The sequence below is a fragment of the Gigantopelta aegis genome, chromosome 3 (genome assembly GCF_016097555.1).
Source record: "Gigantopelta aegis isolate Gae_Host chromosome 3, Gae_host_genome, whole genome shotgun sequence".
Classification (NCBI taxonomy): domain Eukaryota; kingdom Metazoa; phylum Mollusca; class Gastropoda; order Neomphalida; family Peltospiridae; genus Gigantopelta; species Gigantopelta aegis.
The window spans coordinates 27154553-27174799 of record NC_054701.1 but is presented as its reverse complement, the minus strand read 5'-3'; the positions used below and the strand labels follow the sequence as shown (position 1 = coordinate 27174799).

Below are 20247 nucleotides of genomic sequence, written 5' to 3'. Positions count from 1 at the left end.
ATGTATTTCAATTCCAAGCATAATGCATTCAATAATCACTTCACCAATAATATTCAAACATTACTTGAATGTTGAACAACCCTAAACATATCCTAGAATACATAAAGAGAATAAATATTCAGGAACATTTATACAACAAATTTTACAGCATGAGAACTGGTCATCACTTTTTTGCACCAAATGGATGTGTTAGAACAAAACACATTTCAGAAAGATAATTTACAATTATATAACTATATGTTAATGTGTTACCTGTCAACCCTCCCGGATTCCGCGGGAGTCTCCCGGTATTTGATCAAATCTCCATTAACCTGTGCAGGAGACAGTTTCTCCTGTTAAATTACATTTTTGTAAGCATAAAAAAAAATCGATCCTCTTTTGTCAAAATAACAGAAGGGATTAACATAAATACTGTAAAGGCATATATAAATATTGTAACAGTGCATAAACATACATTTGACACTAAAAGTCAATGGATCAGTTCTCTTTGAATTAGCTAACTTTTGAAATCAATTATGTTTATGACAAAGTGAAACAATTTAAATTGTTATTAAAATGATAAATAGGAACTACTTTAATTAGGAAGGTAGCAATCCTATATTAATATTTTATTTGTTATTCCAGATTGTTTTCAACAATCTGCACCAAAAACATAAAAGCAGCATCAAATGATGATTATGAGAGCATGGAATGTAGTTACATAATTAATAACTGAGTGAGGGGTCCAAAACGGGGGTTGGTGTGGGTGGGTGGGGGTGTCAAACTCAAAAATCAACTCGGTGACATATCAGATAGGCATGTTTCAACACATACTGGAATGTTGTATGAGTAACATGTTTGGATTTTATGCATTATGTAACCAGTTTAAAGCCAAATGAAATTAAATGTAGACAATAATAAAATGTAAAATTTCTTTTTAAATTTCTTAAAGGTACTGTTCTGGATCTGACACTAAAGTTTGTATAATCAGATATGCCTATTTTCCTGTTCCGCAAGACAATATTTTTTTCTTCTTCTTTTCTTTATTTCTTAAGTCATTTTGGGTTTTATGTTCAAATATGCTCAAGAATAATTAATTCAAACTCTCCAATACAAGAAATGACCTCCTCGTTAAATTAAATGTTTATTCATTTTAAAATATAGATACTCCACAAATTCATTTTTCATTTGAATTTTTATTATTCAAGCCCATGCATGCCATACCAGCACTGCATGTCAGATATGTTTATAACATTAAAGTAACACAATATCACCTTTCTAAACCAGTTTCCTAACTGCTTTTGGGTTTTTTAAATGGTGTCTACTAATTGTAATTGTAAAATCATGTATCACCATATAAAGGAATGTAAAAGCTTGACCAAAATGTTAGAAATTAAATTTGTGAATCAGTTTGCATTTTTTTCATGATATTTTTTTCTAGTCAAGACCTGCAAGTCTAAACAATGATTTAAGTTTATGTTTTCTAAGCATGGACTAGTTATATCTTGGGAAACTAGATTCCTCATCATACATACACGCATAATGAAAACTTAAATCTACAGCTAACATTACAAACCTACATTCTCACCAATATTTAGACTATTTGTACATATTATGTATTATTTATTATGTATATAATGCATATAATGATGAACCTAAGTGCTTTAACATGTATTATTATAAACAATGGACAGTTTGTTCTAATAGCACAAATAACCAAATTTCACATTAAAACCTCACAATGTTGATGATGGACAGACATGTTTAATGTCCTAGCATTGTGATTTAAATGAAAACGGACAGTGAACTGTTAGTTTCAGAAGTAGCTAATTAATTAATGAAATATTTACAAGGCAAAACAATTTTTTAAAGCATAAATCTAATACATGTACTTTACATAATATATATATAAATTTGAAAATGGTTACAATGAAAAAAAAAGGCTGTTAATCTGCTAACATGATTTTACAATGAGATAATACACATATGGTAAAGTACTAGAATACAAATTCAGTGGAAATTAAATGTGTTACCTACCATAAACTTTTTTTTTTAATAATGTAAAATTCATGACTAATCTTTTTTTTCTTTTTTATAAATAAATAAATAATAACATAATAGAACAATAATTTTTAATTAAAATGTGTGTTTTTTTGTGTTTTTTTTTAAAGATTCCTTTTTTAAATGCACTGAGATGAAAATCTACAAGTGCAACTGTGATCCCAACTTTCATTAATCTAAGCAAAACGCAATTAGAGATAAATGTAAAAGTTGATGTTCTCGCCAGAAAAGTAACGTCTGTACATGTATTTCACCTTCCAAAACTGTCAAAGCAAGACAAAGACTGACCTATACATTTATGGACAATGAAAATGTTAGAATACTTTTACATATACTAATACTTGGAAATATTGTGAATATACATGTACTATTATTCTAAATGCATAGTTATAAGAAAAATCAAAGAAAACAAGACTTGTACGATTTCCATGCAATCCTCACAATCTTGGCTCAAAATTATGCTTTGTTCTAGACAGACACAATACCCAAAGCAAGAAGTTAAAACCAGTCTCCCATCTCCAATAGAATAAGTATGGACACGACAGCTTACACATTTCAACATTTATGTGCCAATAGAAAGTGATTCTGAGCATAAATTGAAGCATCTCATTCATTTTTGCAAGCCACTGGCAAAATATCTCATTTTATTCTATATTCTTTTGAATTTTGGTTTGATATTATGTAAACTGTGTGGCTTTGGGAAACATAATTGAATTCTTTATGATTTTACCAAAATCATTTTCTTTTACGCCATTTCATTGTAATTACTTCAGTGTTTTGTCATGACATTTTCCACCACAAATATTTAGTTATATTGTTTTATGTACCGGTACATTTTATTTTCATACAGTTAGTGAAACAAGAATAAAATCGGTGTAATTCACACACTACAATGTACATAGAGACTTGTATTATTGAAAAACCTAATTTCTACTTTGCTAGGATTTTGAAATATTTTAAACCGCTTTAAAAAAAAAGAAAAAAAAGTAGTTACATTGCTTTCGCCATAAACTACTACATTACTAAAGTATATGATATTAATTAGTACACAGCAAACAGGATAGGATATACTAGGTAATCCTAAACACCGACACCAAAGTACCTTTAAAAAGCTAAAATGTGCAAAGTTAATCATACAATGAGCAATTGTTTTTATGACTACTGGTATCTATGCCACACACTTTAATTCTAAACTGGAATGTTGACCATGTCAAAAGTTAAATTAAGACTGGATCACACCTGTAGTTAATCTTATCTGTCTAGGACAGAATCTTTCCTAATGTCAATTTGTGGCCATGACAAACATCCCTGAAACATTCGTGAATACAGGCACATCATTCCTTTTGTACCCGTAAATGATGAGTTTTAAAAGGTAAAGGTCATGAACAAATTCTTCAATATACCCCTAGCAATGGATATGACAATTTTTTTAAAAGACTAATTAATTGATCCAAGAACTTGAAAAATGTCAAGTGATTCATTATTTTCATCAATTAACAATACAAAATGAAATTTTTTAGTTTAGTTTTAAGAGTTGTCATAAAATGTTTTTAAATAACAAATAAAACATCTACAAGTGTTTAACACTCTTTTCAGTTTAGACATTTTGTATTTCAGCTTAATATTAAAAATCAAAACATGCAGACATAATACAAAATAATTTTGCTTAAAACATCTGTGTGCAGAAACAAAACAATTTCGCAAAGGAAAAATAAAGTAATTTTCTTCATTTGAAGTCTTTGCCTTCATAATACATTTCACACAACTGAACAAACACTAAAAATCTGACTATATAACCAGAATGATCAATATCCTTCAACATGTGGTTTTCACAATGTCAAAATCAGGCAAAACAAGTCAGCAAAGATCGGTATTCTGGTTCGGCTAACAGTTTGAAATACCACCACCACCATCATGAATCTTTTGTTGACCAGAGTTCCGATGGACCATGGATATGCACTGCAGAATGGCCAAAACACAGCCATACGTGTGGTTCGTTTTATGATGAAACACCTTACAAAACATTTCATACTGCCGTCTCCAAGTATAACAGGTATAACTATAACAGACAATAATGGATACAAGTGCCTCTCGGGCTTTTCCAGTAACCACGATGGTAGCATGCAGCAGTGCAGTGATTGGCTGATGGGTTTGAAGGTCTCATCATCCCAAGAACCCTCCCAAAAGTGAAGCGAGGATAACAGCCAGAATTATAAGACAAACAATAATCATTATCTTCTTCTGCAAGATAAAAGAAAAAAAGAAAAAATTAAAATGATAAAAATAAACCAAATGCCTTTATGAAACAGCTTTTTCAAATAACCATCAACCAACAAAGAACAAACTGCAATTATTACATTCGAGCGTCTCCACTTTTAACTAGACTTACCAACGGAGGTTAAAAATGTAAACATTAATTGTACAAAGTTAATATTTAGTCCGATATGAATAATCCTAGTGCGTCTCCCTAATTTGATGACACATTCAACATATTTACAGTTACATGGCCTTAACGATATTGTCAAAAACCACACAGATGAGAAAATCCACTGCTACCACTAATTTTGTGGGTTTTCTCATCCCACAAAGCATAGCACATACTACAGCCCTTGTTAAACCAGTTGTGGAGCACTGGCTGAACAAGAAATAGTCAAATGGACCTACTGATGGGATCAATCCAAGATAGATGACACATCCGATGAGCACATTACCATTAGGACATATCCCATCCAGCAACAGGAAAGAAAAAATATTCTCATCTACTTCTCTGCAAAAATGCAGATGAGACAGAATAATTGTTTAAAGACACCCAAGTTATATTTGGTATGTAACATTTTCAACACTTGATTTAGATAGTAAGAAATGAAACCTGCAGCTGCCACATGGGCAATGCCTGCAGAATAGCAGCAAGGGATCTTTTATATGCATCCTTCAACAGACAGGACATAACAATTCTACTTCCCATCACACCTTAGGGATGCATTGTAAATCTTAACCTGCATCAAAGAATTTCCTTACAGACCGTTGGAGAGGAGATCATGTGATATTTTTAGTACAGTATTACATGGTAGTCTCCAATATAAGTATGATACAAAGTTAAAGACATCTGACTGGCTGCTCCCAGTCATGACCCAGAGGCCGAAGCCAATGAAATAAGCATTTTTAACAAAATAATCAAACTTCTTCTTTAGTAAATAGGGAATTTCAGCTTTGTGGTAATGATCGCCCAAGGTATGACGAGTTTCAGGATCAACTTCCCTCAACGGATGTACAGAATTATTTTTTATTCTAACCGGTGGTCACAATAATTAATTTACACAGTGGTGAAAGAGATAGCTAGGTGATATTTATGGTCTCTTCAAATTGTGGAATATGCCTTTTGAGAGGTCGTGACCTCTGATCAGGAGATTGACAGGACAACTCCGCATAGATGTTCATACAAAAAGTGTGTTCTTTTGATTCATATTTTTAAATCGGGAAAAATACTTAAGCACTGTCAATTCTTATAATTAACGACAGCAGCACAAGTTAACAAAATATAAATATTTGAATAATTTGATTTAGCCTTGAATATGTGAATAATAGTGTTTGTATAAACTTCATTGATAGTTGTGTGTTGTAGGAATTCAGTTTCATTGATAAATAGCTAAATGAAGTGACCACAATGTCATTTTGCTGAATAAAGTCGTGTGGTAAGCGATGTCATTTTCCCGGTCTTTAATTTGTGCATTTTCTGGTCTCATTTAGTTATTTAGGAAGTCATTATTTTTGTTCATTGATGTGTGGTGTAATAAATAAAATGCTATACTCGTTCCCATGTGAGACAATTTATAATACAACTTGTTATAAATTGCACATCACTCCATTTTGCTAGAGATGTACGACTGAAAACACACTTGTAATATAAACGGTCCCACATGGAAACTTGTTTAGTATTCTCTATGTATCAAAGGCTATGGTATGCACCGAAGTCTGTGGAAAATTGCATATAAAAGATGTCATTGCTAGTTGATAATAAGAGTAACCTGTGTATTGACTGTTCATACAGATATGCTCTGTATAGCTTACACAAGACTTTGAAGTGGACTAATGCATTAAACATCTTTAGTATTGGACATCTGGTTATGGGACTTAATACACTTTATACTAATCCCGTCTCTTAACACAAAGACATTTGCACAAACTAGTAAATGCACTGATTTACTCCTGCCCCAGAGTTGGCTTCTGGCGAGGTCAAAAACCAAGTCCATGGTGGGCGTGCCTGAACCTTTGTGGGCAATAGGCACGTAAATAGAGTTCACATTCCCAAGCACCGGTTTTAGAAAAGTGACAAACACTATAACTTTATCACCATTAACCTCCGATCTTAACGCAGAAATATATTTTCAGACGCTCCTTTGCCTACATTAAAACATTTAACCAAGTTATTCTGACCACACTGTACCATCTGAGCTTTAAAAGCATAAGGCATGCAAATTGTGCAATATGTCTTGTAGTAGTACTGTGCGTTATTGTGTTATCAATCAAAACATTTTAATTTAAAACTGCAGCAATCATCAGCTTACATATTATAAACAAGCCAATATGACATCAATACCAATGTGTTATACAGAACCTCAATTCCAAGAGATTAACAATACCAGATTTACGATACCAATATATTTCAACTTGCAATTACAACATCAAATTACTGCACAGAACAGTTACAATAACAAAACATGACACTATACACATAATAGCAACTCCACCAAACAATGAGCACAATCAAACAAAAAGCACCATACACAACTGTCAAAAAGATTCCACAAGACCGACAATACTGGACAGTGAAAGCATCAGTAGCAAATACACACATAATGGGTAATGTCATGGAATTTTAGAAACATTCCACTTAAAAACATAGTTTCTTAACCAAACTTTTAAAGTTCATATGAAGCTATGTGTAAACAATTATTTAAATATTTAAAATGACAACCACCACTTGTGTTTAACAAAAGCTCATGTTGTCTGACAACTAATATTATAACACAAACTGTGATGAAAGACTAAGTAATTATGTTTCTTGCCTAAAGATGAGTTCTCATTAGTTGCACCGAGTTGTCACATGCAATCGAATCGTACTGTGAGAACACCTAATCGGTACGACTTTAGTCTTGTACGACAAGTCGTGTCGGGGTCGTACCGATTAGAACATCATTTCTTATGACAAATCACATGCGACAGGTTGGTATGACAAATTGCATAATGAGATCACTGCTTTAGCAATTTATAAAAACACAACATGACACCATAACATGTGAAAGTAGTTTAATCAGATTTATTTACAAGGAAACAATTTTAACAGTTACTGGATTGTCACATATTATATGCTAAGTAACGAGCTCAGTGACCAAATACTAAAACATGTCCGTAAAAAATAAACTGTAGCTGCATTGGATTATTTAAAAAAATAAAAGGTTACATCAATGCTTTTTTCCCCCTTATCTTACTGACCTAATTTCCATACAAATAACAGAAGTCTGTTTCAAACTCAATGTTTTCCCTTCAGCCTATCTATACCTATTCTCAGCAACACGATTTAATTTTTCATCCACTCATTTGATATTTGGCAGGTAAATTGTTATCTTGGGACAACAACCATATTGTTTGTGATATCAGTACTCAAGTTAGTTGAAACAAGTTGTAGTGCAGAAGAAAAGTGGTCATCTGAGGTGTAATGGGTTGTAGGATTAATATTCCTGTAGGTAGCAGACTACCAAAAGTATCATGTTTGGGACAAAACTCAAACTCTTGATATTGTAGGTAGCAGACTACCAAAAGTATCATGTTTGGGTCAAAACTCAAAACTATTAATATACAGCATTTAATAGGGCCTCAAATGTCATTGGTTACCTGTGTAACAGGAGTTTATTTCATAAAGTGTTGTTTTATCAGACTAATTCCTGTGATTTGATGCTTGACAGTAATGTGGGACAACAGAAAAATAAAATTGCCAATTTCTGCGTGGGACTCGGGTTGTCAAGGATGTTTCCTGTTATCTCGGAAACTAACAGTTGAGCCCATATTTCTGTAATTATTTAAGGGCGAGGTGTTGTAGAATTTATACCTGGTGCATTTGTCAACCGAAGTGTTGCAGGTACCACCTATAGCCACATAGGCTACTAAGTCTATGGTCATCTACGAGACTTTATTTGGTGCTTGTCTGAGGAATGGTGCATATAAAAGATCCCTTGCTACTAATGGAAAAATGTAGCAGGTTTCCTCTTTCCTCTTTATGACAATGTCAAAATGACCATATGTTTGACATCCAATAGTTGACATATGTTTGACATCCAAATCAATGTGCTCTAGTGGTGTCATTAAACAAAACAAAACATTTTTTATTTGGTGCTATATACCGTGAAGTGGACTAAGTAGGTTATCTCCCATTTCAATAATAATTTATACATCAAAGGCCCACAAGATCGCTAATAATTAATAGCCACCGATTAAAAATGTGTTCAGACTGTCTTTAGACATTGTTTTGTCTGTATGATTATGAAACACCGAATTTGAAGGAACATAACTCTGCTAAAAACAAATTGCATGTTGCAACATGGAAATTAATATGGCTACTTACAGATAACAATTTACCATGCCAAATACGAAATTGATAGACTATAAAAGTAACACTTTCTGCCAACACAAATTTGTAATTGAGGAGATGCAATAAAAACAAGACATCGCCTCCCACAGCCAGAGCAGCAGTGATTACAATTAATTTTTCAGAAATTTGTAGAAATATGAAAAACGTAAGAACAATGGTTAACTACCACATCAAATAATATAGACTATATAACAGGTATTTTATTCCATTAAAATAGGTAACAGTATTATATATAACATTATATTTATTATCAAAACATTTCAACAAACAATTTCAAACACCATAATTTTATTCTATTTTCTACAACACTGGCATTTGAGACATCACATAGACTGGAATATATTTTTAAAAACATATTTTATATTCATTTTTTAAATTTATTACAGTAACTGTTTTTAATTGAATAGTAAACACTAATTTAATAGCAATTGCATAAATGTTTTTGAATAAACCAAACCTACACAAATTGTTTTTGTCTTGGGAATGCCTATCCTAACTTAAAGCTTGTATATAAACTAATAAAACTAATATAAAGCCTAGTTATGCTAAATGATTTAAGTAATAACAGCAATAATATTTCTGTTTGTAAAGTAAAGAAAATATTTATATTATTATGTTTATGGTGATGTCTGGTAAACAATATCAGACACATTTTTACAATAAAAAAAATTTCTTTCTTTTAAATCCATAATATATTGATTCTGTTAGCGGATACAATACTGTAACAGACATTGTACCCAAGTCTCTAGTGATTTATCTTTAACAAGTTTTCTGTTGAACGTGTCATGATTTTTGTCACTATCTACTGATACATCAATTAGCAACTGATTAGTTAAGTCTAAAACTCCTTAAAGGGTTAAAAAAAGAATTTTCTGTAAGTTTCTATAATTTTTAATAAGTGCATAATGCGGTTCTGTGTTTCATACTTGCATGAACGTAAAAAATTATTGTGTTCAATTTTTATAATTCTAAGTGTATAATTATTTCATTAATATAAAATATTATAAAATAATAATCAAATTCTTTCTTGAGGAAATTAATACACGGAATAAGGGGAATCACCAATCTGTGGTTCGGCTTTTCCCATCAGTGAGCAAATGAGGGAATTCTCACATTCTCTTTCATATATTAACACAAACTATTTTAAACAATAAATAATATTTGCTGAATGAACATTGACAACTAATGTAAACGATCATTCTAATTCAACACATTTGTAAGAACGAATCTGATTGGATCTCTACTAAAAAATTTAGGTGGTAAAATCACCGATATACCGGTCACAAATTTTCTGGCAGAAATATGTCATAGGTTAAGCAAAGAACAGGGTTGTTTTGTAATGACGTCATAAAGACAATTTCTGTAACGTTCATATTACATACAAAAGTCGTTAAATACTGAGAAGTTTTTATGTCAGAAATGAACATATTATTATTATTTATTAGTTGTTATCTAATCACGAGAGCTGATTAAATATGTCAAATTACACATCTATGTTCGAGCCGCCAACTGTCTGACCACCCATCGTCTGTTAATGGGCTGCCTAATGACGTCACCAGCTGGTGATGTTTATCTGCTTATATTCTTCCTAAAAATTTGACAATTTCCTATTTAAAATCAACCAGCAAACAGTTTAATTAGAATAGGGATAACGCTAATTTTTAAATTTAAAATAAAGAAAAAGCTGAAACAATCTCTTATTTTCTAAGCATTGCCAAAAGTAGTGCAAAACTTAGATTCATGCAGTTATGAAAGTTTGGTTTTTAAGTCACATGATATTATCTGGACCAATCCAAGCATCTATAACAAAAGAGTATTTACAGATTGATTGCTATGTTACTGAATACTGTCCTTACTGCATATCATAATGCCACTGTATGTGTAGATGTCGTCATGCCAACCGAAAAGTGATCAGACAAGTAACACACTGTATCCAATCAGACTAATTTCTATATCACCTGTAATAACCAGCTACCTGTACAATATCTCCAGCTAAAGCTCTGTATGATATTGTACGTAAATATACACTCACAAAACCACTATGCAGCTCTTGTAATAAACCATGTATGGTAAACACCTTCCCACTGTGAAAGAGTTATGTAGTTGTTATTATTTAATTTATATTATTAATTTCTTAAATGAGATTGAATATTTACAAATTTCAGACTGGATCTACTCAATCCTAAAATGTTTTTGCCATTGGATGTTTACTAATATTAATAAACTCTTACTAGACAAATTCAACTCTAGAAATACTAATTATTTATGTACGAAGTTGAGTTTTAGAAAAGAATGCCAAAATATATCCTATCCTAATTCTTTTGTTTTATTCTATGACAAAAATTATGTGCTTTTTGTTTCCTCTACAGTTTATAATTTCTGAAATGCCTATTTTAATCAATGCCAAATAAATGTTTTACCAATTGCAGTGAAAGAGAGCCCGCATTGATATTTTGCGTATCTCATAATGTGGTCTACTTCCGTGTTACCTTTAGGAGCTAAACAATATTGCATATTCATAAATTACTTGCAATGGAAAATGAGTGCACACGAGCATACAGTACAATGTGTTTTGCTTTGCTTTCAAAGGATATTACAATTCCTGCATATAAACTATGTAACATGTAATAAATAAAATACTATACTGGTTTCCATAAGATACAGTCTCTATTATCTATTACAATGGCTTTCTCTTGTGGTATACAGTTAAAAACATACTCATAATATAAATGGTATCATACAAGAACTCTTATTATAATTTTTACAATTCTCTATATAATATATTTATGTTTTCTATTATCAACTAAGTAGATTAGTTATATTTTGAATAACCCCTATTTACAATAGTGACACAATTCTAATTATATATTAATATGTTTAACACATAAAAACGATTAAGAAAAGTAATGATTTGTATTAGTTTATAGGAGTTGTATAGATCAATAAATATAGCAGACTGTAATTCATATAAATCTACTCTGGGAAAGTTCCCCACCCAACACATTTCTGAACGGTGTATCCAGAGTAGATATTACTGAACCGTAAATGGGTCTGCACATGAGTACACAGGCTCAGAATTGGTTTTAAAACATACAGGAATGCTGTTAGTTTGGTCCATAACAGATGAAATGATGATACAGCTATACAAAAAAATACCTTTTGACAGCCCAACAGATTGTCATCATGCAATGCAGTGCAATGATGAGAGAGCTACAGTCAGCAGTACAGCAATGTTCAAGGCATATTCTCACAGACCACTGACCTATTAAATGGCTTAACATAGTATTACCTAAACAAATATAAATTTGATTTGTCCCTAAATGTACTTTATTCAACCATCTATGTAACCACCATACTCCACTTACTAATGATATTTTGTAAAAATTATTGAATTATGGCAATGGTCCACAATTCCAAAACTAATATTGCCAAGAGGGTTGACATGGATTTTACCCCATCATAGTTCAGTTATGGTGATGCGATAGTTAGATTTGGTTTCCAAAAATTAATGTAATTATCATTTATTATAAATTTTTAGAGAAACAAGGTCTTTAAATCTGTGACAGTATGCCTTTCAGGCTGTATGTTTCAATACATCACTGACCTTGCTGATGCAAGGGTCACTAATTATTTACCAGCAATGGTGGAAATTAAGTATCAAAGATGTATCTGCATACAGAAGAATTTAAAAAATAAAACTGGTGGTTTGTTTCCAAGTTATACTAAATGTTAAAAATATTAAAATCGGCATAATTTGCTTCTATCAAAAGTGTCTTGCTATAATAATTCTGGCAAACTGTGCTTAATTTAACATGAGTTATTTTAGAACAAGAAGTTAGGGTTTTTGTTGTTGTTTTTTCTTTTTAATTAAGAATTTTATTATATTTTCTTATTTCCAGCAATCACTCTCCAAATCAACAAATACGAATTGAAGTTGAGTATACATGTATATATAATGGTTTTTGGAAATGTACCTGCCCTGAGTTATAATACTACAAATTTACACAATATACAATAATATTTCAAGGCACTATTAAGAAAATATGATCATTATCATATCCATATGTACATGACTTGTAATAACTGATCATATTCATATGTACATGATTTGAAATAACATGCATTAATTAATTATAAATAGTACAATTTAAAATATAAAGGTAAATATTAAACAAAAAATACACTCAAAAACAAGCAAACTGAATTATACCCCAGTAATTCCATTCGGTTGTGACATTTTCATAATTATATGTACGGTATATAATTTGCAACAGTATGAAAAAATAAGCTCATAAATTTGTGAGAAATTAAACAAAAGGTAAATCTATGAAGTAACCAGCCGCTATTAGTTGTAATTAGTAAATAAGATTAAAGTGGGGAAAATTGAACACAATTCATCACGCTGACCTACTGCTTAGCTTAATAACTGGTTTAACGTGTCCATATACCACTAGGGTTTCAACCTACTTCTGAGATATGATACAAATACAGTCAAGCCTGTATTTTCTTAATTATTAGAAATATTAATATTTTGCTATATACACCATGCATACGCAATTTGAGCTAGGGCCATTTGTTTAGGAGTACCTAAACTAACAAAACGTGTTTTTTTTAAGGGTGTGGGTGGCAGGGTTTAAAGTGTCAAGATCTAATGAATGTTTCCAGTTATAAAAATAGAAAAAGGGTCATAATTGTAAAATATATACCAAAAGTAAATCTTGGTAAGAGTATTGTCTCCATACCAATCAAAAAGAAAGGGAAACCTTTTCCGGCAGATTATTTTAAAAGGCTCAAAATTGTCAGTGACGGGACAGCAAAGGCATAATACGCTTTCTAATGCTTTCCATCTTATTTTCAACAGTATTTCAGACATATATATATATATTAAGAATTTGTTATTTTCAAAAGCAATAATATAAATCTGTTATTTTTATCCATGTTTTATTAATTCTTTCAAATTGCTGTAAACAAAGTTATACTACAAGTCTAATTTTGATATTAATTTCTAGAATTACTTTTCAACTTCTAGTATTTGATTAATTCTTGAAATTTTTAATTTCTAGTATTTGTTTCATTCTTGAAATTTTTATCTCAGAAGCACAAGAATGCTTTCAACTCCATAAAATGAATTTAGAGTCTTGGTCATGATACACTGCAGAATGCATGGTTAGTTCCCTTTTATGGCTACCTCCAGCTACAGTAATTTGAATTAATAATTAATCCCTTGTGGCAATCAAAAGCTACCGATACTGTGACTCATGAATAATTCCTACATCAGCACTGTGAGCTTGTTCCTAGTTTAGGCTACTGGTTAGTAGCAGATGTAAAGAAATTAACTTTATTTATATCAATGTCTGGTTTTAGCTAGATACAGGGATGTGTCGATGTTGGATGACACCAGATTCGGCTATGTCAGTTTTTGTGTTTTTTTTGTGTTTTTTTTTTTTTACTCAAATACTTTATGATATTTATCATTTTGTGTGGTACTAGCACTTACATTTTAAATAACACTTAAGCACATTAAATAAGTTACAGTATGCATAATAGAGCAGCTATATCGATTTGTGAGAATTTATTATCATAAACAGAAATACAGCTGTAATAAACTCAATACGGGTAATAAATTCACTATTAGGTGGCCATTCAAATATTTTGTCAAAATAGACACCCTCGATCCTCCCTATAATGCTCTATAACGCTAGACAATACACCCCCAAAATGTATTACATAATGCTTGGAGCCCCCCCCCATTCACAAACAAGTTATGCTATGGGTGTAACATAATTTTAACGTATTGTTTTACAATTTCAGAAAGCACAGATACGCATTTCAGCTCAATTTATAATCGTCATTGTGTGTTTACATCTAACTATTACTAACTATGTTAAACATTGTCTCTGTAGTTGTTTATGAATTTTTTTTTTTTTTTATAATTTAGAAAAAACAAAGTGTGTTACGTAATGCTGTTCAGTACACCCAAACTTTAATGCTACATAACCTACCCGCCTATCTGAATGACCCCTTAACAGATATTGTCAACAACCAAATTTGACTTGAAATAATTCTTTTGCCATTACGAATTGAAACCACCAGTACAAAAATATATTTTCACGTGTAGAAATTTGTGCCCACATCGCATTATAGATTTCTTGCTGTGGAAGTTTGTATTTGTATAAATCAACAAAGATTTGTGAAACATTAGCAGTCCACCTCTACCGCCACTTCTCTAGCGACTGGCGATGAGACAAGACACGGAAACTTGTGCTCTCGAGTTACCCCACCACCTGGGGGGAATGATTGCTTCTTTCGGAGCATTGTTAGGAGTACCGAGTTGCGTACACGGGGTCATGGGCGACCATGACCTTAGTGTACGGCGACCCGGTAAAGAAGATAAGAAGAGGAGGGAGGAGGAGATGCACGCTGGGAGCGGCTAGGAGGAATCCAAAACTGGTAGCTCAACTGCCAGCGGCGGGTCCTTCTGCGTCGCTGCCCCCACCGTCACTACCAAAGAGGACGCCAGTGCCTTCGACACCAGCATCCCCCGGATGAGCCGTATTCAGACCTAGACACAGCGATGTGTCAGGGGACGATGGTGGTGCCACCAACCTCCACTCCATGGATGCCGATTCCGGTGACACGGTCAACTATACCGACCGCGCCCGTTGAGTCGGCTCAGGGACACGTTGTTGTTGCGGTGGCGAAACGGAAGGCGACATCACCGACCACCCAACCAGCCAAGACCAAGCCACCCCACCGGTAGTCACTCCCCCTAAGGACGATGAGTGGGTCCTGGCCATCAACTGACTCGGACGTCAGTTGCACCAGTACATGCAGGGGGACACGCTGGATCCGAAGCTACTTTGAGGAGGATACCTCAACGTGGACTGGAGATCCCTGGACGACGGCAGCCGATACGAACTACATAACCAAGTCTTCGGCGGCATACATGGAATAGTCATCACGCACAAGAGGGAGCAGACTTTTAGGCAGTGCATCTTGTTCGCCAAGATCGACAACAGATCCATACACAAGATGATCAGTGCAGTCTGCGGCCCCGACTACTTTAACCTACCAACCACCTATACCTCCCAATAACCCAAAAGATAAAGGAGTCAATAATTAGTGTGAAAAATATGGCCACTGTACTTTTTTTTTTTTTTTTAAACAAAGGTTCACTACTTTATCTCCTAAATTTGTGGTACATTAATGTAATTTTTATAGTGTGTCAGATATGAAGTAAAACAAAAAACTAAACGATTTATAACCCATCGATCAGGCAGGGCTAACAAATTAAGAAAGTTGTTAAGTATTTTTTATTGACACGTTTAGTTGTTACTGTCATACCAGACATTTTGAGGTACACTTGTTCAAACACAATATAATATGAACGAGTCACGACTATTCACTTTATGATTGACATGCACGCTGAAATCAGCACATATAAAGAGCAGGAAACAAACGATGATTTCTTCTGGTTTTAATACATCTTCATAAATCAAGGCTAATATTCATTCCTCGTATTCAGCCTTGATACATGTCGTCAAGAAATCGTGCCACAAAATGCTTAAATTTCATTGGATGCGATGAGATCTGATTGCAACGAATCTCAACGCTCCTTATAGATTCCCTTGTTATTGTAAACAAAGATGGCAGCGTCAGCGTCCGGCAGTTAATTTTTGATACTGCTTTCAAGATTGTCACATGTTACCGATGCTGTAATTGGTCAGCGATGTCGTGTAAGGGACATAATCGGTGTTACAAATTTTCTTCCAATAAAGGGCACTAGTAGTGGATATCAGTAATCTTGACTACATGTATCAAGGCTGAATACGAGGAACGAATATTAGCCTTGATTTATAAAGATGGTTTTATTATTACTTTCCACTAACACTTTTAATAGTCTGTAATTCAATCCTTAAATTGTCTGTATTTTTATCCACCTTTTAAACAGCAACTGAATATATTAAATTTATACATACTCTTGAATGCAAACGTCAAGACAGATGCAATTTTCTTTGTAATAATGAGATCTAGAAATTTAAGATTTTAAAATGTTTTTCTGCTTTGCCTTCATGTCAGTTTATGAATTTCTATATAGCAAAAATAAATACTAGTATAACAAACCAGGTATTTGGTAAAAAAAAAATTTTTTTTAATCTTATGAAAATACCTATGATGTTTTAAATTACAAACAATGCCATATGTCAAAAAGGTCAACTTTATCAGTTTATTAAAGCAATTTTAAAATTAATGGTAATATACCACTAACACTTAAGTACTAAATTTTCATCATTAAAATATTCTTTAGCATTTCAAAAATTACCAAAACATTATATTTGGTCACTATATAAAAGCATATAGTCATATTTGCGTAATTATTAATCTCAAATTATAAACGAAAAAAAAGAAAGCATATTTTAAAGTATGATTATTAAATTCCTAAATTAATCTTTATGTCTATGTGTACAATCAGTTAACAGATAATTATTAAAATGATACTTAGAAAAATTATTTAATCTACATAAGAAGTTGTTTTAAAATTGACTGTCTATGCTCGGAAGCATTTTCATATATGCACACAGCAATGCTATAACATTTCAAGCTTCGACCAGCACCCTTCTCTTTTTATCTAATTAGCGGAAGCTTTTCCCTTAACCTAAATTGTAAAAAAATTCTACTTTTAGCATCAGTCCACGACTCTTGATGACCACCTTTCTGGCTACTTTTAGAGGCTGTAACCCTCTCATTTGTCCACATCTACTTTAAGTAATACGGTATCAATGACACTCATCAATGACGTCAGCTATATTTTGTATACAGCTTTCGTAAAAAAATAACACAAGCTCCACATGTAATGAATTAAAGTTCTTGTAAGCAAACAAGAACTAAAAGCAAATCGTCAAAACAAAACTAAGAGGACTTTTTTCCATTTTTGGGTGTAGTAATTAATACGATAAAGCAAATTTGTTCTTCAGTACTTTCTTGATGATTAATTGAAATATTTCATGACAATGCAAATAGCATGCAAGCTTGTTCTAATAAAATTTTATTCCTGCATAGGAGACTCGGATATATATTAATTAAATTCTAATCATTAAGTTATATAATGAGATCATCATAGAAAATACTTTGTGCTTATGCTTTAACTTATGCTTAAGATTATAGGACAAAACAACATACAGAGAACATACATGAAAAATAATGTACTGGTTACGGAAAGCGAATCAGTAAAGTCAATAATACTGACGAACCACGATAAATAACAATGTTGTTCAACAGGCATAATAATAATTAAAAGAAATGATGTACCGGTAGTGTGGAAAGTTATCACTTCTCCCTGCCCAGTTCCGCTCAAGATACATGTAAGAAATGTTTTTCAGACATCGCTAAATTAGCCATTTCATAGGCACTTGACATTCACGTATTATAGACCAATAAAAACCATGTTTGGTGATGAAAGATCTGAATTATAATTATAATTATGAATTATATTAGTCTTTGCCAGGAGAGGCGAGTGATCACTCCCGCTCCCGCTCCCCTCCACTCGACTTGAAAGATTTAGGAGAGCAGCAAATTGCTCGCCTCTCACTAAAATATTTAATACAGTTTATTTGACACATCATGTGATTGCTCGCCTAACACAATTTCAGGAGAGTCAACTTCAGCTCACCTTGATTTTGCTCCTGGCGAAGACTGCATATTGTCAATATTTTTTGTTTCTACTTCTAGGTGTCAAAGTGATCAATTCAATTCAACATATAAGAATTTTTCAAATGATTCTTGTGCTTACAAAAATGCTTTCTTGATTCTTAAAATCCTTAGAATCTATTACAAATGTTATTGATGTAATGTAATGCATTTTGCAAGCAAATAAAGGAATTTCTCTATAAAAATAAAATTACATAATTTGTAATGGTAGACTAATTAATTAATATGATTTTAATTAAAACTTAATAGTAATTTCATTCGCATCTACACAAGATTATACAATTATTTTATTTGTTATTTGCAACAGAGATCTGATTAAAAAATAATATTTAAAAGTTTTTAAATATTCATATCAGCAATAATGTTTTCAGTTATTTCTTTTAAAACTACATAATTAATTAGATAAAATAAACGATCTAAGTAGCAATGAATTTATAAGCAACTTGTCTAGCCTTCCAATTAATTATACCACCCTACTTAATATGAGATGATATTTACACTTGTAGAAAACCAACAAAACAACAAAAATGCTGTCATAATAGGGAAGAATCCCATTATTGCACAAATTGAAATGTATGTAGCAATACATCACTGGTCTCCTTACACAATGGTATCTACTGCGGTATTTCACAAATCTTTTGTGGCCACCTCATGATTAAGTATTTTGCATTTTAATGTGAATAATTATTTCCAACATTTTAACAAGTATTTTTTACTTATTTACACTTTCAAAGCAAGTACTCTACATATTATATCAAACCATTGTTAAATATTAACAAGTGTGTAAAAGTTGCACCATTTACAATAAAAGAAAATGTAATTAAAAATCACTGCTAATAACTGTTTTATAACTATCTGAGAACAAAGCGTTCTATTAATAAAACTTTATAAATATTTACTGTAAGTAGTGTTGAAAAACTAAGACTCAAGAAGTGAATATTAAACAAAACAAAACTGGTTTAATAATGAAAGATCAGTTTTGATTTTGCACTGATACTTTTCACTTAACTTAACCCAAATTTATCAACAAAGGAGAACAATCCACAAGTTTGTTTTAATTTGACATCTATTTATTTTATTTTAAAAAACATTATACAGCAGAGTATCAACTTCATTTTCATGTCAATGATGGTGACGGTGAAATAATGATGCATGATTATACTTAGTTCTCTCCCCCCCCCCCCTCAAAGCATTTAATACTTAAAACACTATATTTGGATTTTATTACACATTACACACTCCTCTGAAACATTTCGAATGGATCTGAGTCAAATGGAATGGAATGGAAACGAATATGATTTTTTAGTTGAATGTCAACCATATTCCCTAGTTTATGTAAAACATCCTAATGGTTTTATGTATGATAGTTTGTGAAAAAAAAATTCAATTATTAAGCACTAATATGGAAGCCAACAAAGACATGACACAAAAATATATTTTTTAAAATAATCAAAAACAAAAACATCTTTTTTTTGTCTCTCTACACACCTTCTTCATCTCTTAATCTTTAACACTTAGTCTGTTGCAACCCATTTACTGAATTAGACTAGTGAAAAGGTGTAACTGAAAGTAACACTACTAGAACACAAGATAAAACAAGTACATTGATTGCATGTATAACAATAAATTAAAAGGAACTAAAAAGTCATAATACAAATCATGCAGTGACAGCAGGTGATGACAACATTGATGACGATGACTGTGGAATTGTGGCGCCACTCAGGACAGAGTGCTGGCGAGTATGATGGCAATCACTGCCAGCAGGATAAGAATACAAATAACTATCATAATCTTTTTCTGAAAAATAAAAACACCAAACAAAAATTCACTAAACAGAAAAACTAATTCAACAA

The 20247-nt window shown here is 32.1% G+C and overlaps 1 protein-coding gene across 2 annotated transcripts in view; it reads right to left on the bottom strand.

Moving 5' to 3' along the window:
- Window positions 1-3525: 3525 nt before the first annotated feature.
- Window positions 3526-20247, bottom strand: part of LOC121367797 (syntaxin) — a 99057-nt gene continuing 82335 nt past the window's right edge. Inside the window, exon 10 of one of the 2 annotated variants that reach the window (XM_041492171.1) lies at window positions 3526-4281. In XM_041492171.1, coding sequence (XP_041348105.1) covers window positions 4204-4281 — 78 coding nt within the window. In that variant the 3' untranslated portion in view covers window positions 3526-4203. Of the gene's footprint in view, window positions 4282-16448; window positions 20192-20247 lie in introns of those variants that run through there. The other variant, XM_041492170.1, reaches the window with a different exon arrangement.